This window comes from Lagopus muta, chromosome 1, assembly GCF_023343835.1.
Source record: "Lagopus muta isolate bLagMut1 chromosome 1, bLagMut1 primary, whole genome shotgun sequence".
NCBI classification, from domain to species: domain Eukaryota; kingdom Metazoa; phylum Chordata; class Aves; order Galliformes; family Phasianidae; genus Lagopus; species Lagopus muta.
Genome location: NC_064433.1, coordinates 100,322,037 through 100,348,757, shown reverse-complemented (window position 1 = coordinate 100,348,757; position 26,721 = coordinate 100,322,037). Strand labels below are relative to the sequence as shown.

Genomic DNA, 26,721 nt, shown 5'->3' with positions numbered 1-26,721 from the left:
TGCAGGATGTTTTTCTGATGTTTTTCTGTTGCTGGTTTTGCTTTTTTTTTTTTTTTTTTTTTCTCTGATAATAACATGATGACAAAAATTTTCCATACTACAGATTTTATAAATGGTTAGAAAAAAACAAAGCTTCTTGCAAAAGTTCCTGAGACAATTCCTCTCTAAAACTATTCAGCATAAGCAATAGCACTTATCGCAGTTATAATAAACTGAAGATATATTTTTGCATTTGGAAGTTTTTTGTAACTGTTAAGTGCAGCTAATGGCTCAAACCATAGTTAAACAAAGAAGTTTTCATAAAATAAAATAAAAAAAGTTGGTGTTAAGATTCCTGTTCTTCAATCAGCATTGTCTCTAGGGACAATAAGCATGAAATAAATAAGTTTTATAAGAATAATTAAAAAAAAGTTTTATAAAAATAAAACTAAGTAAAAAAGTCAACACATACATTCATATTATTGATGTCAAAACAGACTTTCACTCAACTAATTTTGACTGGGAACCAACAGCTTGCAATCTTACAAAATTTGAAGAGATATCTTATTCCCTGCCATGTATGCCAAGCACATGTCAATGCAATTCAGTTCAAATTAGTGAAAAGGCAGTGGGTTAAAGTGATAAAGTACATAGGCAATGTTTGTGAATGAAACACTGGCCCTACTTAATGGGGTGAAAGTTCTTCTGAAGATTGTATGAAGGCCAAAAATTTCATTTGCTTGAATTCCAGCTATAATTTCATTACATTAAATATGCAGATTTATATACAAGTCTTTTTGTGAATAAAATAAAGTAGTCTTCAGATTTACACGTATGCATGCTGAGGACATCTCACTTATGAGGACATCTTATGTCAATTTATGACATAAATTGGTTTTCTAAAATGACTTTTTGTTTGTTTATTTTTATGATGGAAAGAGGGTCTATTAATGTTGTATTAATGACTTCAGAGAACAACCAAGAACTAGCAAAACTGACAATAATCACTGTTTCTAAGAAATAAGAATATCCTTTACACTGGTGAAGATATGTGAACTTAAATTTGACCAAATACTTTCAAAGTTATAAGCTAATGGTTATAACCCCCCGAAGAAACAAAAGAAAAAACACCATATACTGTAAATGTATAATTTTTGCTACACTCAGTAATGATTTGAAGTCAAGTACCCTAAAAAAGTCAACTACGTAGATTCTAATATCAGATATATGCAGGTCAACTTTTACATACATACTTACTAAATCAATTTAGAAAAAAATCTGAGGCTTTGTATTCTTTGTTCCATGCTCCTATGTTCTATGTTACACAGAACATATGTTTTACATATGAAACAGGGAAAAGGCTTCTACCTATTCTGTACTGAAGGTCAAGATTAAGCTCACTGGAATTTCAAGACCAACAAATGCCATGAATTTGAATGTGGCACTGTTCCAGTTTCAGAACTGAGTATGGAAGACAGCAACATATTTTATGTGCTGAAGCAAGGCTGCAGAGAGGTACACTGAAATTATAGGAAATTAAATTCTGTGAACTAAAGAGCAACTTGTAGACTACAAATCAGTGAATAAATGATTTTTAAAATCCAGTGGAAAGTACAAAAAATGTCAATATTAAGCACAAAGTTTTAAGTACATGATGGAAGGAACTAGTAAGTATAAGCACAACACTAAAAGCGATTAACAGAGAATCAAAATGCTCTCATAGAAGTTCAGTTCATGTCATATCTAGAAAACTGTATTACTGAGATAAAAGTCTAGGCAAAGATTTCTTATAACCAAAACACAGTTTAGAAAACAGCATTGACTCAAATCAATCAAATGAAACTGAAAAATCACATTCTCCAACTTCTGTCAGACAGAACATCCACGCATAATCTGTTGAATTTGTTTCAACATTTACAAGTTTACAAAAAACTGGATGAAGAATTTTACATGCATAGACTGAAGAAATTACACTATTCGGGGACTTATCTTGGATTAGAAATTTTAGAAGAGCTATAGAAAAGTACATTTATTTATGTCTTTACAGGTTTGTGTTAATTTTCTCTAAATATTAAGAGGGAGAGGAAAAATACGTATTGCTTGCCTCATCAACAGCTTCACAACATGCACCAGAAACTTATGACTACAATGAAAGAGAAACCAGCAGCATTCAGCTGCAGGGACTGGCCTCCATTTTCACGTCTAGTAGCTTCACAGCATCTATCTGTGTGGATAGGAAGTGTTAGAGAAAATAAGGGGTGTGAAAGAGAAATATATTGAAAATAAAAAGTGAAAAATTAGATAAAACATTAAAAATAAGGGATCAAAAGGAAAGAAAACAGTGACAGTGGGAAAGAAAAGAAGAAGAAAAAAGAATTAATTCACCAGTAACACTGCCGAATACAATCACTTGAAAAACATCACTATACTAAAAGCATTAAAATATGATTAAAATGTGTATGAAATTGTAACTACTAAGGTGCTTTGGAGCTGTAGAATGGACAAATCTGGATACATTTCTCAGTTCTCAAACCACAAAAAAAAAAAGATGTTCCTTAGCAGCAGCAACATGTGGCTCTTCACAGTTGATAAAGTGGTAAGCTCTTTGGTCTAACTTTAAAGCAACTCATTTAAGCATTCAACCTAAAGCATGTGATCAACTCTCTTGAGTTTTCCCTCAAAAGATAGAAAATTATTCAACCATGCTCAACAAACAACTAAATAGTAGCTTTCATGTGTTTTTCGCATTGGAGGTACACGGAAGTCAGGAAACTACAATGCAACACCAATTGGAAATACTGGATATTTGAAGCATTAACAAATAGTAGACTAGGATGACAGAAGAAACTGTAGAAAAAAACAAATTATTACATACAGAAAAAGGTTCCCATCATTCCTGAACATAGAGAAAACACAAACTTAGTGAGCTGTTTCTTCTTGCCAAAAAAAGTTTATCCTGTTTCTGGATTACTGGAGAAATCTAGAACACATCATTGTCAAAAGATCATCTTAATAACACAAACGTAAGTCCACCCAAAATAGGAAACACCAACGCAATTACCAAGAGCAGCTGTATAATTACTTAGATTTTGACTTTAATACTAGGGTGTGATCAGAACAAAGAGGCTTTTCAAAATATTCAACTTCTTGGATATTCAAGTCTTTACAGTACGTCTGGATGCAATCCAATGTAATATATGAAGTTTGTATCTATATATATAGCACGTATATTTTCTACTGACAATTATATTGAAAGCTCATTTTCTGTCAGATGATGTAGTCAAGTTTATACCATGCAGTGTATGTTTAAGCATTTCAATCTCCTTGACTGGATATTTTTTTTTTAACTTTTAGGTACAGTGACACAGTAATTATATGGATAGTGAACAGAATTAGTGTAAGGCTACTGTTTCAAGACAGATTTCAAAAGAAATTGAAATGTGGAAAATTTTGTGTAGTGTGAACAATAACCTTGCTTACATTCAAACCTATTTTTAAAAAGTGCATTTTAAGAAACTGTAATGAAAATAGATAAAAAGTCTTAAGTCCCCCCGATTTCATTTGAACTGTGATGTTTCTGTTCCTTTATAGAATTATTTAAGCTTGAAAACAATTTATTTAAAGTTAAAATCATAGTAGAGGACAATGAATTAGATTTTAGAACAAATATATTATAGTATCTCTTCCAATCTACTGAGTTCACAGCATAAAGAGAAAGGCAATTGCTAGACAAATCATCATCTATCTCAAAAAATACACACTAAGAAATGCAGAATGTAAACACTGCCCAAAATCAAAGGTTTGGGGATTTGAATCATATAAAGTTGCTGCAATGCCATTCAAATTTATCTTAAAACACAGATCTGTTGCTTTATGAATATGCTCTGATGGGAAACTGGCTGAAATATGCACTTATAACATGACTGCTCTTATTCCACAAATACACATCTTAGTGTTACAAAACAAGCAGAAAAGACAGTACGTTACCCAATCCTAACATGTATCCTTACCGTGGTGTTTTTAATGATACAAGTTTATTTAAGAAATAACGATGTTCAAGCTGTTCAGAATTCAAAATCAATTATTTTTATTAAGAACAGTTTGTTCCTTATCTGTGTATTAAGAAAATTTTTGACACAGTAAAAATTTCCACTATGAAAACAGTTTCCAAAAGCTGTTTTCATAGCGTACCTCTTTATATTACTAGAAAATGAACCTAAAGATTTTATTGTTTAATACATACTTTTAGAAATCATTAGTATTACAAAGCAACTAGGAACTATTTATGGCAAATATTACATTGTGAATAAGAGTACAATACTTGTAAAGTGTGACTCAGAACTTCAACCTTCAACTTCTTTTTTTTTTCTCAATATTCAATATATAAGCAAACTTAAAATGAATTCAGTTGCTGTTGAATCAGAAGTTCTGTGAATATAGCTCTTTAATTATTACTAGTACTTTCTAGCATTCTACTGTTTTTCTAGTATTTGTTAGTAGTAATTTTCTGTGACAGTCATACTGTAAGATCTGTTTTGTCAAAAATAATTTTTTTTCTTGAATTTATTTCTGCCTACAAACATACATGATTGTAGTGACAGTGTAAGACTCTTCCTTTGCCTGATTACATCAGGTAAGTTCTAATGATTTCAGGAGTAATCTCTAGCCCTTTTCATGTAAAAACCACTACAGTTTTTGCAGAAAATGGAGCAAACTGAGCTTCTTTTTCACCTAAAGTAAGACTATTTCTTGTCATTTAAAACAATGGTAATCTCCTGGATTTGAAGAGAAAAAGCTCTTACTCAGCAGTTTATGTTATTGGCTTGCAAAAAAAATGGCAAATAGGTTTTGTGGGAGGTATCGTCTTGCTGTGGATTTGAATATAGATTTCTCTGGTTGTGATTCCCACCACCAACTATTATTCTCAAAATGTGAGATCACAAAGACATTTAATCTCTTTTCTCTGTTCTTTTCAGAACTTTGGATAGTAAAGAAAAATTATTCTTTCAGTAAAGCAATACAAGCTGATGACTTTGCTTTACATTTTTAACTCAGCATTATGATCTAAATAACTGTCAGAGAAATATTCATTTTTGATTTTGGAATAAGTGTTCTTCAACCTACAAGAAAATGATGGAGATAGTAGGTTAACGCTGCAGCTCTTCTTTGTCTTGGCAGTATGATCAGAGCTGTAAAGGGAGTAATATCCACAAGGCTTTCCTTTTTTGCCTGCAGTATTTTCCTCCTCCTTTTAGATTTAAATAAAAAGCTAACAAGTCAAAGCTACAAAGGCTTTACAAAACCAAATAATGCTTGAGTTCTGGCTATTGCACAAACTCATTAGAACATGATACAAAATCTATGCATGCACTGTATATACTCTTGAAAGTAACGGTTACATTTGGTATTTGTTAAAAATACATATGAACTAAAATACGGACAAAGGGTTTTAGTGCATATTAACATGATGAAAAATCCAAAGACCTTTTTCTCTAGTTTGTTCATTCTAAAGAGAAGGTTCTCCCAACTAATTTAGAGATTAGTATGTAAATTAGTCAATACCAGTTAGGTTATGAAAAAAGTTCTACTCTTCCTTTGAAAGAATTAAGAAAATTCTAAAAGAAAAAATCACGTAGACTATAGATGTGCATCTCCATTAAAATACTGCACAGGTTCTTGAGGTCTAATAAGAGATTAATTTGCGGAGTTGTAAGTGAGCACTTGGTAGCTCATCTAGAGGAACTACCAGGTCTATCTACAATCCTCCAACATGTACAGGTGTTCTCTTGTCTTGAAGGAGAAGCTTGTCACTTAAAAATGGAACCAAATGTAGGTATATAAACTTTAACTGTCTTCATAAAATCATAAAATTAAAACAGTACAAAACAGATACTCTGTTGGTGTTAAAATTTCTGATGCCCATAATGAAAATTTTGCCTTTGGAAAGGTCTTCAAACTCATGTGCTTTTCCTTTTTCTTTTTGGTTTAAATTTATTGGTGCTTTCCAAGCTGCTGCAAAGTTTCAAGAGCCAGAAAGATACAACCATTCATTCCCAAATGTTTCTGACTGATTTTTAAGTGAGTAAATTTTTAATTCAGTCTTCTTCCTTGCCAGGGTACAGAACATTTCGCTTATATTCTTATCTGCCAAGTTTTAAAAATGCTTGCAGGAATGCGTTGTTTTTGAAATGCATTCAATAGTTATCAGAAGACACACAGAAAAACAGATGGATTTTTGTGGAGATACGCATGCACACACACATACACAGGCAGTGCAGTCACAAGTCATTAGCTGAAAATCAGGCCAAAATGTTTTTTCTTAAATGCTATAATTCTATAGCATTTTCCTTAGATGTAAACAGCAACTTAACAAGCCTTGAGCAGTGACTTGCAGTCCTGGCTTAAATACCTACTGGCAGCCTTTCTAGCTTAGTTAAATTGAAAGAATCCACAGAAGAAAAAGAACTACACATTCCCCCAGGCCATCTAATTTAACTCTTACTGATGCAACTTATCTTTTCCTAGAATTAAGAAAAATTAAAAGAGGCCAACTGTTGACATTACCTCTGAGCTAACTCTGCCTATGAAATAACACACAGTCAGGGATTTGCTTCAAATATGATGACTACTGACTAATTTTTCAAAATTCTCAAAAGGTGATATCTACAGCTGTTTCCTTTTTCGTTACCTACAGAATTGCTGAGTAGAGTTCAAAAACAAGAGAACTTTCATTTGTAGAAACACATGGATTAGTGACTGTGTACAGAGGCAATAAAATGCCACAAATATAACTAAGAATTCAATCTGGTCTGAAGAATTCTGTTGTTTCTACTCAACTGAAAGTGAGGAAGGAAGAAATCTGGCTTCGTGTTATGAGTAGAAGACTGGAAAATAGAAAACTGGAAAATAGACATAGAAGGGAAATCTTTGACTTCAGAAATCTAAGGACAGAGAGACACAGGGAAGTCTGGAGCAAAGATAGAAGTAGAGAATACTTAAGCAAATCAGACATTCTTAAGTCCATGGGCCTTTATGGTATACATACAAAAGCACTGAGGGAGCTCGCAGGTATCACTGTAAAGATGTTCACAATAAAATTTGAACGATCAAGGAAAAATGCCTGATGCCAGCAGGGCAAGGGAGGTGATTGTCCCTCTCTACTCTGCTCTTGAGAAGCCCTATCTGGAGTACTGCATCCAGGTCTGGATGATCCTAGCTCAGGAAAGATGTGGAGCTTTTGAAGAGTGTCCAGAGGAGGGCCATGAGGATGATCAGAGGGCTGGAGCAACCATCTTTCAAAGAACGGCTGAGGGTCAGTCTGGAGAAGACTCTGGCTCTGGGGAGACCTCATTGTGGCCTTCCAATATTTAAAGGGAGATTATAAAGAGAAGGGAAATCAAATCTTTACATGGTCTGATAGTGATGATGGGAGGGAATTCACCGACAGGGTAGTGAGGTGCTGGAATACGTTGCCTGGTGAGCTTGTGGATTCCCCGTTCATGGAGGTGTTCAAGGCCAGGATGAATGGGAGCAATCTGATCTAGTATTTGATCTAGCATTTGGCAACCTTGTCCATGGCAAAGCGGGTTGGAACAAGGTGATCTTTGAGATCTCTTCCAACCTAAGCCGTTCTATGACTCTATGACGTGACTGAAGGAAAGGAAATATCACTCCTATCTTCAGAAAGGGCTGAAAGGATGTGTATGCTATTCATGCCTCATCTTGATCCTTGGGAAGATGATTGGGCAGTTAATCCTAGGAACCATTTCTAGGCACATGAAGGAAAAGAAGCTGTTGGAAAGAGTCCAGCACAGGGCCTGTAAGAGGATTCAAGGGACTGGAACATCTTTCTTTGAGGAAAGGCTGAGAGAGCTGCATGTGTTCAGCACAGAGAACACTCAGGAAGATCTGAATGTGTATAGTCACCTAAAGGAATGATGCAAGAAGATGGAGCAAAGCTCTTCTCAGTGAATGACAATAAGAAATTGAGCACAAACCGAAATACAGGAGGCACTCTGTGAACATAAGGAGAAGCCTTTCTAATTTGAAGATAACTGAGCACTGGACAAAGATGCCCTCAGAGGCTGTGTAACTTTCATTCTTGGAGACATCCAAAAACTATCTGGACACAGATATCAAGGGATACTTGCTTGTCCCTACTTAAGCAGAGGGTTTGGATAAAATGACCTTCAGAAATCCCCTACAACCTCAACCACCCTGTGATTCTGTGATCGCTAACCCAAAGGAGACACGGGAAACCTTCTAGAGAAAAGTTAGGCTATGCTTCCCTTGTGCTTTCAGCACAAGGTAGATTTTGCCCCAGGGTGCTTCTTCCTTTCCAAGTGGCAAGATTGAAGGAGCTCACATTCCTTAGAGGCGTAGAGAGCACCTGGATCAACAAAGTCTGCTCTCTGGCAAAAGGACGTGACAGGATCAAAAACATTCCCTGGTGACCCAGATGGAATAATTTTGAATTTATTTCAACTCCAAAAAGTCATTGAACTGTTTGGCTGAGAGCAACATTAAAGAAAAGGACATGTTCTGAGAGAAAACTGTAGGCATCATAGAAAGTTATTTCTATTTTTCTGTACTTAGAAATTTTCAGTCTCCGGAGTAAAAAGTACATTTTCTAGCTTATATTCTAATAAACCACTGGACGTAGACTCTGACAGCCCAATTATAGCTGTGTAATAGTAAGATAAACATAAACACATTCAAATATGTATATATATATAAAATATGTATAGTATTTGTATGAGCTATTTTCATTTAGCAAGAGACCACTGAAAAATCCTACCATTCCATTTTTCTAAATACTACTGACAAAAGCCATGTTTGGTGCAGAATATTAACTTAGCTGCTAGTGATGGTGAGAGAAAATATAATGTTTTGGGTTGTCCCTCTTCACCTATCACTATATGATTTTAAGAATTATTGACAGATATACAATGCAAAAAAGTCAATATGTTCAGTACAATAACAGTCTTGGGGTTCATAAGGGATTTAAACTTCTTCAGGTATTTTAATAAAAAGAAGATTCCAACAGTTTATGCAATATTAAAAGTTTTTTTAAAATAACAGTAAAGAGAAAGAAGTAGTTCTAAGGCCTTCTTACCGTTTTCATATGCTTTTTGATTTTCCTACTATAGTACTGATTTATTAAACTACAATGATAATGAAAAACTGTTATGATAAAACAAAATTTGCAGCCAGTTTTAATATATACTGGACTTATAGAGAAACAGTAATGAGTGGATAAAAGTTCTTGGAAGACTGCACCTGCATAAATCTTTGCCACTAATTTCTGAAAACATGTCTAACATTTGCACAAATTATCCTCTTTTAACATCGTTCATTTTATCTTCTTTTAAGATTTGTTTAATATAGAACTGCAGATGTATTTTTAGGTTTCAATAGTAACGTTTCAGAAAGACAACTATGACTTGGACATTTTTATACCAGATGTACGAGAAGAGAGGGTATGCATCTCTGCTCTGCTCAGAGAGATTAAATGGAGCCATACAAATGGGCTGTGCTGTCACCTCTAGAAGCTGATGGACTTCATCTGCCTGTAGTGACACCTATTCAGAAAATTTGTTGTAGCTGCAGACGCTAGGCTATTCCGTCCAAAAACTGATAAATAGCTGTGAGCTAAGGCACTCTTCTTTGAGAGTGCTTCTTATTTATTTATTTATTTATTTATTTCCCCACAAAATTAGAAGAAGATATAACAGTACAGAGAAACTGAAACGAGATTTTCTAAAATACCACAAATCAGTGCTCAAAATCTGGTAAAGATTTCAGTCATAGGCAAGCACTCTAATATTAGAGTTGCACCTGCCTACAAGGACTGCCAACTAACAAAGTGAAATATTGGAATATATAAAATATTATACTGAAGAATATGTCACTCTTTCTTCAAAGTGTGATCCTTAAATACATACTCATAATCTTAAGCAGTCAAATAGATGGAATTTCTGAATACAAAAACAAAAAAAAAGGTAGGAAGTAAAATGATATATACGGTTAAAATTTAAAGTAATTATATATGTATACATACACACACATTAATGTATTTACGCATACGTTTATCTAAGGAAAAATGTTTTAACAAGTCCATCCACTGAGTATTTCTCAAAAGCAGTGCAATATTCCAACCTTTTGGAAAACCTGGAAAATTTTATGAGAAGAATTAAATTCTGAGGAACTAATCACAAACATGAGTGATTCAGTGAATGGAGACAGTTTTATAGATCCAGGCACAGAAATTACAAAATGAAGTATAGCTAGTTGGAGGCTGCCAAGGTCAATCGTGTGAAAGTTTAAAGGAATGTTAGTATCATTTACACATCTAACTGATGCCAATTTGCAGCTAAGATTAATAGTGGAAGATTATCACATTGTTTTATTATAAAAATTGACTGTCAGGCAGGACCTGCTGGTCCTCATTCACATTTCTCTAACCAATCGAAGTTGTGGGTTCTGTGTCCACAGGAATTACATATTCACTGAAAAAGACTTTTAGCTTCCTGTACCTGGACTCAGGGATGACTTCTGACATATCCAACAGCACTTTGAGCATAATCGGGCTCTTTCTGGAGTACTACTTCTTGGAGGAATCAGAATCAAAGTCTTATTTCTTGTGGTAACACCCATTTCCATGGCAAGGATAGCACTGATGGTTTGTATTAGCTTGTACACATTTGCAGTGTATTATGTTAGGTACAGATGACCATGATAATAATTCAGGAGTCACAAAATTCTCCTGCTATGCCCATGAGATTGGGTACATAGGACCTACAGATACCTTGCTTTTGAATAACTTTAAGAGCAAGACAAAAACAGTTCAGCCAGATCTGGACACATACGGATGAAAACATTCATGAGTCTCACAAACTTTTCTAATAACCACACAAAGAATTAGATAATGAATCTCAGTCATCACAAGCAGCTAAGAGAGCACAGGAGAGGGGATGCATATTTCATTCAAAATTGTGCCTAACTGGATTATTTCTTCTTTAGACCTAGCTGTAGATGCTTACATATAAGAGGTTTACAGCAAATAAATGTTGCATCATCTGAGTTGACTAACTGGTATGAGAAAGAACTGATCTGCTTTAATGAGCTTTTTATATACATTTTCTATCACAGTTAATTTTTACTTTTGTAATAATATAATTAAGAGTATAATATTATGCAATTTCATAACCAGATAACCATACTGACTCATTAATGTGAATATTAATATCCACTGATTTTAAGAATCTTTTGACGTATGTTTTTAAATTGCTTACAGAATGTTCTTATGATGAGAATTTCACACTCTTTTTACACTTTGCAAAAACAGTTGTCAAGGAAACTAATTAGTTCTACAATCATAACTGCAATAACGATTCATATAAAGACTTGATGTTCAATAGTGTAACGGATTTTTCTTTCTAACTATTTTGAGGTTATGAGAGTGCTGAAAGGAAAAAGCTCCATAACATCTATAAAGCTATGCACAACGAAAAATGTTCTATATTCACAGGATAAATTAAAAAAGGCACTTTTTACTTCAACATCCAGAAACTATTTATGTTACAATTTAAACAGGAATCTCATGATTCTCATTTACAGTAGCTGTTACAATAACAGGGAAGAATTTAAAGAATTGTAACAGGTTATAGAACAGTTGCAGTGCAAAACAAGTTACATTCTGGTATTCAAATGAGCAAAACTAAAAAGACTTAAGTCTTTACCAAAGTAAGGTTTTATTTACTTTTCTACTTGGTAAGTATTATAATTTTCGTGGAGTAATCAGATTCCCCACATTTATGTTCCGTTCTTTTTTTTTTGACTGTGCAGCATAATTTTTAATTTGAATGATTGCAACCATGAAACACTGTCAGTTTAAAAAGAAGTACACTAACCTATAAAGGACCTGAATCTCAATCAAGAAGCAAATCAACACTTTCTACATCAATTTAATTGATAAGTTAGGTATCGTTTGCTTCATATTGTTTACATTATAAAAACTAAAATTACTCACAAAATATCAGAAATTACTATCACAACTTGTGTTTATTCTGAATTAAACAATTTACATTGTTATTCCAAAATATAACTTCAGAAGCACTGAAACTTCATGAATTAGTTACTGAAAATCACTCACTCTTACCTCCTATTCATTTTTCCCTTAAAAAGTTTTAAATCTTTCTATTTAGACACTTAAAAATATGAATGATGTATTTACTTATGTCAAAGCTTGAAAATAGGCCAGTTAGAAGGCTGCACGCTCACTGTACTAACACTGAGTCTTGTTAATCAGTAAGACAATATCTAAATTACTCTCCTTGAAGTCTTAATCTCATCAGTCACTAAAATAAGTACCCTTGTTACATGTATTCCTCAAAGCACACGCAGGCTGGGCTGAAATACAGAATTCTAACAAATAAATTCACTGAAAACAGGCACATATAGAGTAAGAGACAACTTAGAAATTGTAAAATAAATGCATCTTAAATATTATATTTCTTTTTAACTGTCATTATCTGAGTTGAAGATTCAGCGTTTCTTTTGTGCTTAGAAATAACATTACTAAGAGCAAAGTAGAAAAGGAAAGTCCCATTTAAGGATTTTTAACTGAGTTTTCTTTACTGATAACAAAGTATGCAGTCTCAAGCTTCGTCAGTTAAGAAAGACTCCAGGTACCCTAACAGACCATTCAACTACACACATTAACATACTATGTTAATACTAAGTCTGAGCAGGTCAGAGAGAGAAAACACTCCATAATCAACTTACCTGTAATAATGTTGGGCTTCGGTGGCATGCTAAATTCGTACAACGTTGGTTCAGAAAAACCCAGTCTGTTTGCAGCTGTAATTTGTACTTCATAACCCATGGTCCACTGAAGATGCTCTAAGATGATGTGGTCTCTACTACCCTGCACTTTTTTCTCTAGCCACTGGTCTTCCTTATCTTTCTGTAAAAATGCAAACATTAGTTTATATTCTCAAAATCTCTTGTACTATTTGTCTATCTGACTACATGAAGTAAAAAAACTACATAAATTAATTTCCAAAGGTTATAAACTTTTGAATCATCTAATTTTGGAGTTCTGAGTAACCAGGCTTTTTGTGATTATGACTGTACCTCATCATTCCACAATGTGGATGTAGGGATTTTATCAGCAACTTTTTTTCAACCTTTTGGGTTGAATTTCTACACAAATACACATTTCAACTTAGTAAAAAGGACAGTTATGTATAAATTCTGTTAAGAATAATTTTTTTTAATTTTATTTTATGAAGGTGTTGCAATTGTATTTTGCCAAATGTTCTTAAAGAGAACTTTCCCATCAAAACCATAATCCATATTCAGAAATAGCTCACGAATGTAAGCTGTGCTTATATTATATATTAGTTACACACTGAATACATAAACTAACTGTAGCAGTATATTGTACCACAGTACCATTTTGCAAAAGAAGCTGTAAGCAAAAATATAAACATTGTTAAAAAAGTATGCAGCACCATGTTTACACTGGTGAGAGGATACATTTAAATCAGTCAGATGGTATCATACAGAAAAAAATGTTCAAGTAATTCTCACAGTTATAAGACACCAATACAGAGAGAACAAATGAGGCCTCAGGCAGCAACCTTAAAAGGCATTTTATAAATCTGGAGTACTTACCTTTGCAATCTCTTCTTTTAGTATTTTTGAAGCATTTTATATTTAAATTACTCTTTATACAAATGATATTTAGAAAATAACTAATAGGTAAAACAATAAAATAATGTGCATTGGCAAACAGTAAGCCATCTTGATCAAAGGATTTTCAGTAACATTAAGAATTCATGCAGTCCTATTAAACACAGAAGTACAATGCACTGACAAAAACCATGGCTGAGAGCCAAATCCTGGCCACCCACCCCACACAGCAGTGCAGTCAATGGATGTAGCTTTCTGGAAAAAAAAAAAAAAAAAAAAATCAAATAGAGAGAGATGCAGTTTTTTGCTATGGACCACCATCCTTCAGTAGCTTATATTTAGGCTCTTCACTGAAGGATCTTGCTCTTGAATGACAGAAGTGTTCAAAAAAATAGTATCTAAATTAGATAAGCTGACAGCCCAATCATGTTGTCTATGTCTATTCTTTTTGTCCTCAGCTTCCAGAAAATAGAGTGAAATACTGAACTCCCTTATATGTACTGCTTAAATAACTTATTTGCTATCAGCACTGAGTGTGATGAATTCTCCATACTGACTTCACCTTTTGTTCTACAAGTTCATCAACACAAAATAGTACTGAGATAATTAAAATTATAAAAAAAAAAAAAAAAAGTTTCAGGAACATTTGCAGCAAGGTGAAAGTAAGTGGCTGCAGCATAGACCAACAAAAAACATCAGAATGGTTGTTACATTACACATCAAGAAAAAAGAGTAAATACACTGGAATAAAAATAGTGTACACAACACAGTGAAAATGGTATTTTCTATCATTTTTTTAAAAAAAATTTCTTATAAAGTGTTAGTCCTCACAGATGACTTCTCTGTCCGTTACTGACATACTACTGCACAAATCCTTTATGTTTACATTCCACTGATTGAATCTATATATATTTTCACATCACACTGATTTTTCAATCTGTAACATTGATAAAATATTAAGAATTAATACTGATTGCCAACATGCATTACAAATACCCTGAAGTAATTATATTAGCAGCACTGTTGCATAGTGCCGTATTTCAGAGGCTGTTTAAATCTGTGTAATTTGGGAAGAGTTAGGAAAAATTAGAACTAGTTTCCAAATATAAACACGAGCAAATTAGAGGGTGCACATGTGATCTTAGTGTATGCACACAGAGCTGTGTGAACACACTAAGCAGTTCAGAAGAAAATCAGATTCACAGGAGAAAAAAATAGATATCAAAATGGAAAATATTCCAGCTGCTCATATAAATATGAGGTTGCTTCTGCAAACATAACATTAGGTGACAAAGCAATTGTTTCACAGTTTGGTAAGGCAAAGAACAATGAAAGAGCTGAAACATAACAGAATATCTGTGTGCTATGCCAGCAAAGTGACACCTTAAGATTAGTTGAAAGTGATGCCTACTAGATAGATTGAGATAAATGAAACAGGCAGAATCCAAGCACTGAGCTCAAAGACATCAAAGCGTTTTACCAAGAGAGACAAACACAAGCTGAAAGAAAGAAAAAGAATGAAGGCAGTCATCCAATGGTGGAAAGAGGAAGTCTTCTAAAATATAGTCTACTTTTGGCATCTTAAAGACTAAGAATAATGGCAATATCCTTCATTCTAGCTGCTATTTCACATGCATTTTCAAGCACATTTAACAAAGTGGAGATCAGTAATGAGTCCAGATTAATTTTACTATTAGAGTAGCATTGGAAAGGGACGAGAACACAAATTTTGCCAGTAAAATATTCCTACAAATCTCCCTGTCTATGCTAAGACCCTTTAATTGGTAGCTCAAGGAGCAGAAAATAGAACTATGAAGTATCACTTCATACTTTATTATGTTACTCTATTATTAATACTGCTTAAAATTCACAGGAGGCTCCAAATATGCAGGGTGTTTTACAACAAATGCAAGGAACTCTGAAATCATGAACTTAAGTCTAAGTTGAGGAGTGCTCTAATGTAAATACCTTCAATCATTATTTACTATTTGCAATTTTATCATTAACATGCATTTGATAATCCAGACACTGGATATTTCAGACACTGGAATCAGATCTGCAATCTCAGAGGTTCAACTGTTCCCTCATTTCTATTTTGTTTTGTTTTTACAATTCCAAAATACTTTTTTTACGGAAGGTCACTGTCACTGTGAGACTGACCAATGTCTGGCAATTTCTGGAGATCTTACTGCCCATTGCCATTACTCATAAACTTTAAATTCACACTGCTCTCGTCCCTGCCCTGATCTTTGATTGAAACAAACCTGCTACAATGCCTCAGATTAAAGTCACTAATAAATTACAATTATTTCTTAATCCTTATTTCTTGTATACTGCTTTTAAATATAAGAATTAATGAAATTTTTCTGTTAAGTATCTAAGAGCTAGATTTGTAAGATACATAAGAGTAGCTAAAGCGCCTAAATTACTTGACAAAAAAAAGCATGAAAAAATTACAGCATAACTTCAATCTACTTGATTTCTTCTCAAAACTGAGGGCAGATCTGACAATGGTAGAAGGAAAGCCAAACACTTTTTCAGGGAACTGAACTATTCACTAGTCTAGAAAATAATATTTGTCCATTTAATGGTCATATTACACTGCACCTAAGATTACTTTCCCTGCAAACTTGAAAAAAATCTAATTAACCTCTTTCAATTCTTCCTTTTTTTTCCATCCACTATAAACTGTTTGCACTTTACATTCAGCTCAGAAAGACTTATTATGCTGGTCACTGTGACAAAAAAAGGGCAGGAGATGCCATACTATCTTGAAAGCACACAGGAAAAAGATCAAGAAATTCTCAGGGAAGACAATCTGACAGTTCAAAGGAGTGACTTCACAAGAATTCAATACCTAAGGATGGTACTTCATAGGTCTGGGTGATGTTTTAGAAGAGGTAATAATACAAGATGAATGCTGAACAAAGCACAAAATGGCTGAAAACATAGTGCTAAAATGCACAGAAAGATCAAGGACCTGGCAGGTAATGCATAACTCTGAGACATAAAAACACAGAACTGTTTTATAGCAGGATTGAATGAGAAATTCTCTATTCTAAAATTATTTGTATTCATCTTCTATGAGTTTTTTTCAAAACATATCATAAGGCCACAAAATGAACATGGTCATCCATCAACATAATCAAACAGGACTGAAGCATACAATCAGAAATCATACAACTGCCAGTAGAAAAATTCAAAGCATTAATAGTAACACTGTAACAGGTCAACACTACCAAAAGCTTTTATGCCTGCAAAAGCTAATTGCTCATGTAGTGTAGACTCCAGACATCATTAGGTGTGCTAAAGGATTTTTGTGCAGTCACTATTTCTCAAAATATGATTTTTTTCTTGCCTTTACCTAAAAGTACATCACCATAAAATATGGATATTTTTACTACTTCATTGTAATTCTAAGCTTCTACTGAAACCTGGAATGAAAGAGAAAGCCCTCATACAATTTCTTCAGCTGACTGTTGGCATTCTGCAATTTGAACTACAGAAACAGAATTCCCTTTTACAATCACTCAGAAGCCTGTTTCAAAACTTCTCTTTTAATCACAAATGAAATTCAATTTAAGATATGGTACCAAATTTATAACTGATGACTTGGATTAGATTCTTTCAAAATAATATGCTGACATTTATTTGCAGGGAACATTAAGCACCAACCACAAATTCACAACTGCAACATGTCCAGCTTCACAATATCCTGCACTGTCAGGATCCACTCGAGCAACAAGCATGCACTTTTGCTTGTGACTGTGAATAGCGTAAATGACTATTCCTGTATGGTGATCAGGATTTGTTGGCATGCTGTTTCCGGTGTCTCATCCTGCTTAATACCTTCCATTTGCTGCTTTGTAGCCTTTCTCTTGCAGACATGTGCCTTTTCACCCACCAGTCGTAAGCTGCTGTGGCAGTAACTCCTTGTATCCCAAATGCTTTTTCCATGTGAACTTTATCTCCTCACCCTTCATTTTAGGCTGTAACTCCATACTACCATCTGTTCCACATTCCTGGCTAACTCCTAGTTTACCACTTGGCAGGCAGCACAACAGATAACAGCCATTTACGAATCCAACACACAATTCCCCAGTAATTGACATGGATAAAGCTTAATGCCCATTGCCCAGCACCAGCACCTGGACATGCGTACCCCAACCAAAAACAGCAGTACCATAACTGGGAATGAGAGAAGAAATTGAGTGGGTCCTCATCACAGTTAGCAAGATCTTCCCATAAGAATTAATTAACCTTAAGAAAACAAGAGTTGGCAGAATGAAACAGATGATTTCTTGAGAAAAATAAAACTTACCAGTTCTTAGTTCTTAGCCCAGGCTATAATAACTCTACAATATCTTAATGGCTGTTCTACTCCTCGTTTCAAGAAAATCTTTACAAAACTTAAGTATGAAGGAACCATCCCTTAATAAGACATGAACTGCTATGAAACACAAAAAAGAAATCCACTGATATGTAACTTGTTATCTAACATGCTTTTTATACTTGCAAGCAAATTCACTGGTCCAGGCACTAGTAATGAGGCTGACAAGAATTATAGGAGAGCCAATTAAATATGACCAATGGGCAAGACAAAACAGAAGCAGTCAACAAATGATTTAGAACTTTAAATAGCATCCATTCATTCTGATTAAAACACCGAAAAAATACTGTGCTTTTTTTTTTTTGTTGTAAGAAGACCTTTAATTTAGTCAAACTGCTTTTTCAATTGAAAGCATAGGGAGACATGGATTTCAGCTCCAAGTAAAAGCTATCTCCTTCTGTAACCTATTATGTTTTCAGTTAGTGCTTAAACTGTACATCTATCTTTCAATAACAAACACAAAAAGCGAACTTTTATTCTACAGTGGTGCACCTTAGTCAAAACACTGGGTTAATCGTGTTTCCAAAGTTATTCACAATAGATCCAAAAATCATTTAAATTACCAAAATCACAGAAATAGATTAAATTTCTCATATCACATGTATGTACAATATCTGCACATAGATTGTAAATTTTTTAGCAAATGATGTAGGAAATCACTTTACATGCCAGTCTTAGCACATGGACAATCCTAGAGCAACCATCAGAAAGTTATATTATAGAAAACATCAGGAAACATAACAGAAATTACAAAATCAGGTGTTGACTTATCCTTTCTGGGAGTACTAAAACAGGTTCTGCATTTGATCTCTCAAGGCTTTCTAATTTCTGCAAAATATGGTCCTCTCTATTTTCTGTTAAATATGTTTAAATAGCTGGTGTTATATGTCTAATCTCTTTCAGACTCTTGAAGTGGACATATAAATCTGTGACTATACTCTGTTAAAATGTTTTCTTACTGGGTCTGGTCAGATAAGTATGGTACAATCTTTCTAAAAGAATAGAAGGAACTTAATAGAATATGAACATTTCTGAATTAATTTCCTTGCCTTTGCTAGTTGTAGAGGTACTTCTTCAATGTAGTCATTTCTAAACTTAACCTAATAGGCTAATAGGCTACGTTTAGAAATTTAATTTATTTAACTATTTTATTTATATTTTAGCTACTTAAATATGAAATATATTCATTTCTCATAGAAAAAAATATAGAATATTTTTCATTAAAAAAAAAATTGTACACTACAAGCAAGTCTGCATTCTAAACTTGCCATATTTTATAAGAGACCAACAAATGAGATTCTAGTTGACAGAAGACCAATGAACTCTCCATGATATGTCTTAAATAACTGATCTGTACACTGAAAGTCCAAGAGTCACAGCAATTTGTAAATGATTTTGTTTTGATATTTTGAATTGAGCCTTGGAGTATAGAAAGATTAACTAATTTCTTTTAAACTGAACATGGAACACTGGAATACAGCATCCTATCTCTGGGATGCCATGTATCAGTACAGATACAGTTGTAACATGAAACTTGCTCTTCAAACATCTTTTAATTATGTAATTTAATGTCCGCTGATTGACTGCACCTTTGAGAGCTGAACGTTCCTTATTTACCACGTAACAAGACAGAGAAAAGAGTTTTCTTATTACAAAGAACTTTCAGTTATACCTTTAGGAGGAGCAGGGTGTTTTCATTCTCTGTTTTTCTTTCTTTCTAATAATCTGGCATTAGTAACCTAGTCACAAAAGAAAACATACTATACTATATCTTAGATTATTTTTCTTCTTTTCTTTGTCTATTATACAAACCATTTTTTTAATGTTTCAAATAACATAATCAATCTTCTCTATGTCAAAAGATATTACTAAGCAGATCCCACCTACTTTGATTCACTGAAATACTTACACTTCTGTACTTGACAATGTATTCCAAAATGGGGGCACCTCCATCATCTTGTTTAGTTATACTAAGTTTGAAACTCTTTCCACTTCCTGGCTGTCCATGAATTGACGGTGGGCTTGGCTCGCCTAAATAAAGAAAATAAAGTAAATAAATTAAAAAAAAAAAAAAAAAAAAGCAATGGCAGAAACCTTAAATTACAGCTGGGAGTTCACCAATAAGATTATTCATCAAAATCTTTAAAATCAGCATGATTCTTTCAAGTATTGCAAAACATCCTTTATAAGTGTGCTAAATGTTTTGCTTGAAGTATGTTCTAAACAAGATTATTTCACACAGTGAAACAAAATAGTATCAAGTAAGTCTAAGTTTCTTTGAGATTTTCTGACTTTAATATTTTCAAATGTAATTTACATCAGAAATGACTTAGCCATTAATTCAATAACTGTGCCAAGACAAAGTTAAATACTTCTAAAGTAGACTATATTAAGAATGAGCATGAAGAATAAGATTCCAAAAAGCAAAAAGTTTTCTCTGCAACGGGAAGACAAAAATAAACTTAAAATTGAATAGTTATAAGCTAGCTTTAATTACTTTTCTAATAATATTTCAGAGACCAACTAACATTTGTTTATGCAATGCCTATTGTAAAGTTTTGTATCCTAAATGAACATGTCATAATTGTCTCCAACTCAAAACATATGCAAATTTCCATTCACGTAGAGGTATATTTTAAGTTCAAAATATTTATAATATTAGTTATATTTGCATTTATCTCTTGTTAATGAAAAGAATAATCTAAATCTCAATGGCGATTTTCCTAGTTTTCTATCAGGTAATGTATGTGTTGCTTATGTCAAATCCTATCACTTTTCTATCAGGTGTAATGTGCCGTATGAATAACAGCAGACTGTTTTATCATACAATATATTTGAAATATGCATGTGCTTTAAACAAAAAGAAGTTTGAAAGCTGACAAGTGACTTGTTTTGGACAGAAAGCCCTTGTCAATGGGAATATAATGAAACAACACAGATATTTTGTGGTTTTCATAGCTGCCGCATTTTTACTGTTCTTTACGTATAATTTTGCCTTTTTAAAACTAATTTGGGGAAAATATTTTTCATTAGCTGTTCATCTTAACATCAGGATTTCTTGCTAGTAAATTTTACCACTAACATAGAAATGTCTTTGCATCATATGTCATTTCTATGTAATCACAGTTAAAACAACGTATTCTTGTTATTTGTCTCTAGTTTTTGTTTTAGGTATTATAGCTGCGAAACTTGTGGCAGTGTTTTTTGGTGGAGGAATGTCTCTGGGAAGGGCCCATTCTTTTCTCACAGATGTCTGTAATATTCTGTGTGTAAATGAGAAAAAATCCTTAACCTAGTATCTTGCATGCTTTGTGCTCTAGCATGTAACACGAAGACTTGTCTGGACACAACTGGAGAAATACTCCAATTTCATTTAATTCATATTAGTCAGTGGAGAGGATAAGAAGAACATAACACAATTTCTGAGAAACAATGTAGAGAAAACTGGTGTTGTACACTAGGAAACAGTCAATAAATCATATTATCAATGGAAAATCATACTGCAAATTATTAGCAGATCTGAAGGCAACATATTCTAGTGAATGTAAGTATTTACATTTCCATTTAATCACACAGGTATTACTCACGGACAGGTAAAGTCTGAAATATCTCGATTTTGCTATATTCTCCTTGCCCTTTTCCATTTACAGCAGCTACTTTGATTTCATACGTTGTATTTGGTTCCAAATTGCTGAGAACAACCATTGCTAAAGGAAAGAAAAAATACAGAAAGAAAATTCAGTGAAGTAATGCGTTTAAAAAAAAGAAAAAGCCAGGTGATTTCATAATTCACTTGCTTTACCTGCAACTAAGAGTCCAATTTTCAGACAGTTTAATTTCAATTACAGTGGTTCCAAAATTAGCTGTCTTGCTTACATAGTCCCATTTTTGTGTGCAAACATTGTGACTGAGTAATTTATGCTTCTGGAGGAATTTAATGCCAGTGATACAGAAACCATAGGCAATAATTAAGGAACTTAATAAGGGTTGCTGTTTTGTGTTCAGATTGTGAGCACAGGAGGAACGAGTCTGTACCCTGTATGGCAATGGTCTTCTGACACACATTGAAGCCGTTTTCATACAGTTCATGACTTGATATGTCTGTCAAGTCATTACTTTTTTACATTGTTTGCTGGACAGCAGAACCAATTTGACTACTTAGAAGCTGGGCAGCTCCATCTACTGAATGCAGCTATGTGCACATCAGTGCTGAATTACGGATGACAGTTCAAGCTAAAATGACAGGTGTTTTACGATGATCAAAGGAAGAGTTCCAAGCTATCAACTAAGGACCTGAAAGTGAATTAGGCATATCTGTAGATACTCAACAGGTGGTGAATGGAAATGTGTATTAAATTATAACAAAAAAAAAGTGATTTGGGAAGCAAACATGTTTGAATTTCAGACTTAAAGAGAGTTTTCCTGTAACGTTAAAGACAAAACAATCCCCTTCTCACTCCCCAACTAATTTCAAAGAATGACTGAACCATTTATGTTGGAAAAAATCCTTTAAGATCAAGACCAAATTTTGTATTATGTACATCAATTAAGTACCATACTTTCAGAAATCAAGACTGAAGCCTTGGCAGCAGATTTTCACATAGCCTGAAGACATCTACCTGGAAATGCCATCAGCAGCAGAAAAAAGGGCACAGAATCTTGCTCAAAAAATACTGTACAGCTCTAAAAATACTGCAGTTGATGATGTACAGCACAAAATCCAGAAACAAAATCCAGAAAAAGGCTGTTGGATTCCTGGACCCTCTACATGAATTCAGTATTGTACATTACCATAGTAGGGTACATATACTGATACCAATATTGCACCTAGAAACTTAGATCCACAAAGAGTTCTTGGACCATTACCGTGTCATTGCAAGAAAGCTACCTTTTGTCGTCTCTACATAAACTGACCGTCTCTTGTTTACCAGCTCTGTAGTGAGCTCTCAGAATGTGAGATTCATTCTAAGGAACGGACATACACGGGATGGACTTTAGTTGAATCATAAAATCATTAAGGGTGGGAAAGACCTTCTAAGATCACTTAGCCCAACCATCAATCTATCACCATCATGCCCACTCATGTCCCTCAGTGCCACATCCACAGGGTTCTTAAACACCTTCATGGATAGTGACTCCACCACCTCCCTGGGCAGCCTGTTTCAGTGTCTAATCACTCTATCACACATTTTTTTTCCTAATGTCCAACCTGAACTTCCCCTGGTGCAACTTCAGGCCATTCCCTCTAGTCCTATCACCAATTACCTGAGAAAAGAGGTTGACCTCCACGTTATTACAACTTCCTTTCAGGAAGTTGTAGAGAGCAAGGATATCTACCTTGAGCCTCCTCTTCTGCAGACTGAACAACCTCGATTCTCTCAGTTGCTCTCCACAAGACTTGTGTTCCAGACCCCTCTCTGGCTTCGTTGACCTTCTCTGGACATGCCTTAGGGCCTCGATGTCTTTCTTGTAATGAAGGGCCCAAAACTGAACACAGTACTCAAGGTACAGCCTCACCAGCACTTGCTGAAATGACAGATCAACAACTGAGCCTATCCAGATCTCTCTGCAGAAATTCCTACCCTCAGGTAGAGAAACATTTCGTCCCTATTTAGTGTTCTCCGCAAACTTACTTATGGTGCACTCAATCTCCTTGTCCAGATCATCAGTAAAGATATCAAACAGGACAGGCCCCAGTACTGACTCCTGGGAAACAATACTCATGACCGGTTGCCAGCTGGATTTAATTCCATTCACCACCACTCTCTGGGCCTGGCCATCCAGCCAGTTTTTTGTCCAGTGAAGAGCACACCTGTCCAAGCCATGGGCTGCCAGCTTCTCCAGGATAACTATGTTGAAGAATATCAATAGTTGCTTTGCACAGAAAAATGGGGCCTGTATCATCTAACAATAAGCTACAGAACTCCAGTGTCTTAAGAAAGAACCAGTAGTATCTTTCCCAGTCTCTAAGAAGTCTACATTGCTCGTTTGTTGTTTTTTTTTTTTTCATTAGAGAGGAGTATTTCAATAGTTGCTTTAAGTTTGCTTTTCAAGTTTTATACCTAATGAAAGTAGAATTATTTTTTATCAGCACTCTTATTCTTTTTTACTCCAGATTTATTAGAACTTCTATTATTTTTGTTTGTGCAACAGACAGACAGAGGTCCCTTTACAAGTGGAGCTAAAGGGATCTAATGAATTTTGGGAAAACAGTAACTTCCAAATTTCATTTTTGAGCACTTCACACAAACTCGCTACTGAGAAACAGTAATCATTTTATTATAAACAAAGCAGTACCTCTTCCAGCAAACAATAATTTTCAAGAGATTTAAAAGTATGAAGTAGAACCATTTTGGAAATAATAAAGTACTATCACGAGAATAAGAATTAATTCAGAGAAAGATTATGATATATAACTTTCAGCTACGGTAAGATGAAATTTAAAATCTAAACAGAGCAGTAGCAACATTTGATTTGTCTTTCAGCCCTGATTACTTTCCAAGGCTGAATAATTTCACTGAAAATAAACCTTTGGGCATATTAAAAATTAGTGTTACTGTAAATGTTTTTAAAATTTAAACAACATCAAAACATGGCTATGAGTCTACGCTTAATAAAACACGGATGTGTTAACTACATAAAACCAAAAAATCCAATTCTAGAAACACTTGAGAGACTCCTGGGGCCTATATAAATGAATAAAATTTCTTATGTATGTAGTATTTAAAGAATCAGTATCTAGTTTATAATCCCCTGAACAACACTATGTATCTGGATACAATGACTCTTACAAATATGTTTATGAATCTGACACAACAAAATCTGATAGCATCATATGCTCTCAAAAGCTAGAACCTCTTAAGTATCAGTGATGGCATAATGTAATAGCAGGAAATTTATAACCATATCTTCCAGGAAAGCAAAGCAAAGAGCCACTACTCAGCAGAATACTTTAAATGAACAACAAAAAAAGAAAATCTAGAGTAATTAAGCAAGATTAAGTAACGCTCCCATATTACATTGCAAAAATACAAGTCTTAAAGAGTAATCTAAGATTAACTAAAGTTTTGACCAAAAAAAAAAAAAAAAAAAAAAAGCAGGTAAAGACAGGTAGACAGGTAAAAATTCAGAACTGAATAGTCGAACTATTTCAAATACTGACTGCACACATTTCAGCTAGGAAAGTTTTATTGAAGAACATTAAAATTTCAATTATTATCAAGATGCACTGTAGGAAAATAACATCTGACATAAGATTTGCTGTGAAATAAGTTGTATCATAAAGCCAAGTTAGTAAAAACATGGTAAAAATCACCAGCTGCTTTTCTAGTCCAGAGGTAGGTTGTTTATATTACCTTAATCGTGAACAATGACATGGGAAATGGTTTGCATACTAGGCTGTCTTTTCACCAAAGGAAATCTAGCTCAGAAATCTTCAAAGGTCTGTCACGTATTACATAAACCATCACAAAAAGAAAGTTAAGGATCTAATAATGCAGTTACATTACACTAATCCCAAAGCAGATCTTATATGAGGTTAATTAATAGACATATTGCATCAGTATTCACTGGAGAGATGCTTGTTGCATAGAACAATGTTCTACTCCTAGTCCTGACTTTAATCCCTTGAGGATGTCATGCCTAACTGAAGTAGGACATAAATTTGTTTTGAAACAAAGCAGCTGATACAGATCAATGCTGAAATATCATATTCACTCATAAATATTTCAGATAACGGCAGCAGTGCAACATTTCTGCCAAGGAAGCATTACAGACTCTAGGATGGGCTCTTCCTATTTCTTTCCTCTTAGTCTCAATCTCCATTACCTATACAGACTAAATATCTTGCAGGTTAGTAAGCGTGGTGTTTTTATTCAGCAAAATTGTGTTGATCTTTTCACGCATTTGTGACAACTCTCAAGGAGAAACTATGTTCCCTGCAAATACCTGAATCTCTTTCAGAGAAAAAAATGAATAGCATTTTTATGGAGCTCAAAGCAGTTTTCTCTTTGCAGTGATGACACATTTTCTTTTAAGGACAGAAGAAATGGATGCTGGAAGGGAGCAGAAAGGAACCTATGGTTGTAGTACAAGTGAACAGAGCAGTGAGGAACCTGTGGTAGAATAGCATTAAGTTCCAGTACATATGTACGAGACTTCTTGTGCAGATGTCACACACTGTGAAGAACTTCTCCCAGAACCTTTGTCTGCTTGGGATGAACAATATGGCTTCATCTAGTATATGCACAATAGGAGGAAAATAAAAGCTGTTTTTCTATCTGAGTCTTACAGAGTGAGTTAACAGAAACGGTGGCTAAATAAAGTTAGAATTTGCCACTGGTGGAGAAATACAGGAAAAGCAACATAGAAGTGTTTTTGCTACACAACATGCAACATGTTTATTCATAAGCAAAAACAGTCACACTGCCTCAGCTCCATCTGTCTGCCTTGCCTGAAGAACAATCAGTTTTATAAATACTGATTCAACATCTGTCCATAAATGTCAGAATGCAATTAACATAAAGAAATGAACTTCAATAATGAAAATATTTCAAGTTGGACATCATATGAAAATAACAGTAGTAGCCAATCCTACTGCTACAGAAATTATTGACATAATTTCCATAAGTATATATGGAGACAGGATCAAGCTC

At 34.1% G+C, this 26,721-nt stretch overlaps 1 protein-coding gene across 1 annotated transcript in view; it reads right to left on the bottom strand.

Moving 5' to 3' along the window:
• Positions 1-455: 455 nt before the first annotated feature.
• Positions 456-26,721, bottom strand: part of NCAM2 (neural cell adhesion molecule 2) — a 231,197-nt gene continuing 204,931 nt past the window's right edge. Inside the window, exons 13-16 of the mRNA XM_048951225.1 lie at positions 21,655-21,774; positions 19,977-20,098; positions 12,766-12,946; positions 456-2,203 (exon numbers count right to left, since the gene is read on the bottom strand). Of these exons, the coding sequence (XP_048807182.1) occupies positions 2,097-2,203; positions 12,766-12,946; positions 19,977-20,098; positions 21,655-21,774 (530 nt within the window). The 3' untranslated portion in view covers positions 456-2,096. The remainder of the gene's footprint in view (positions 2,204-12,765; positions 12,947-19,976; positions 20,099-21,654; positions 21,775-26,721) is intronic.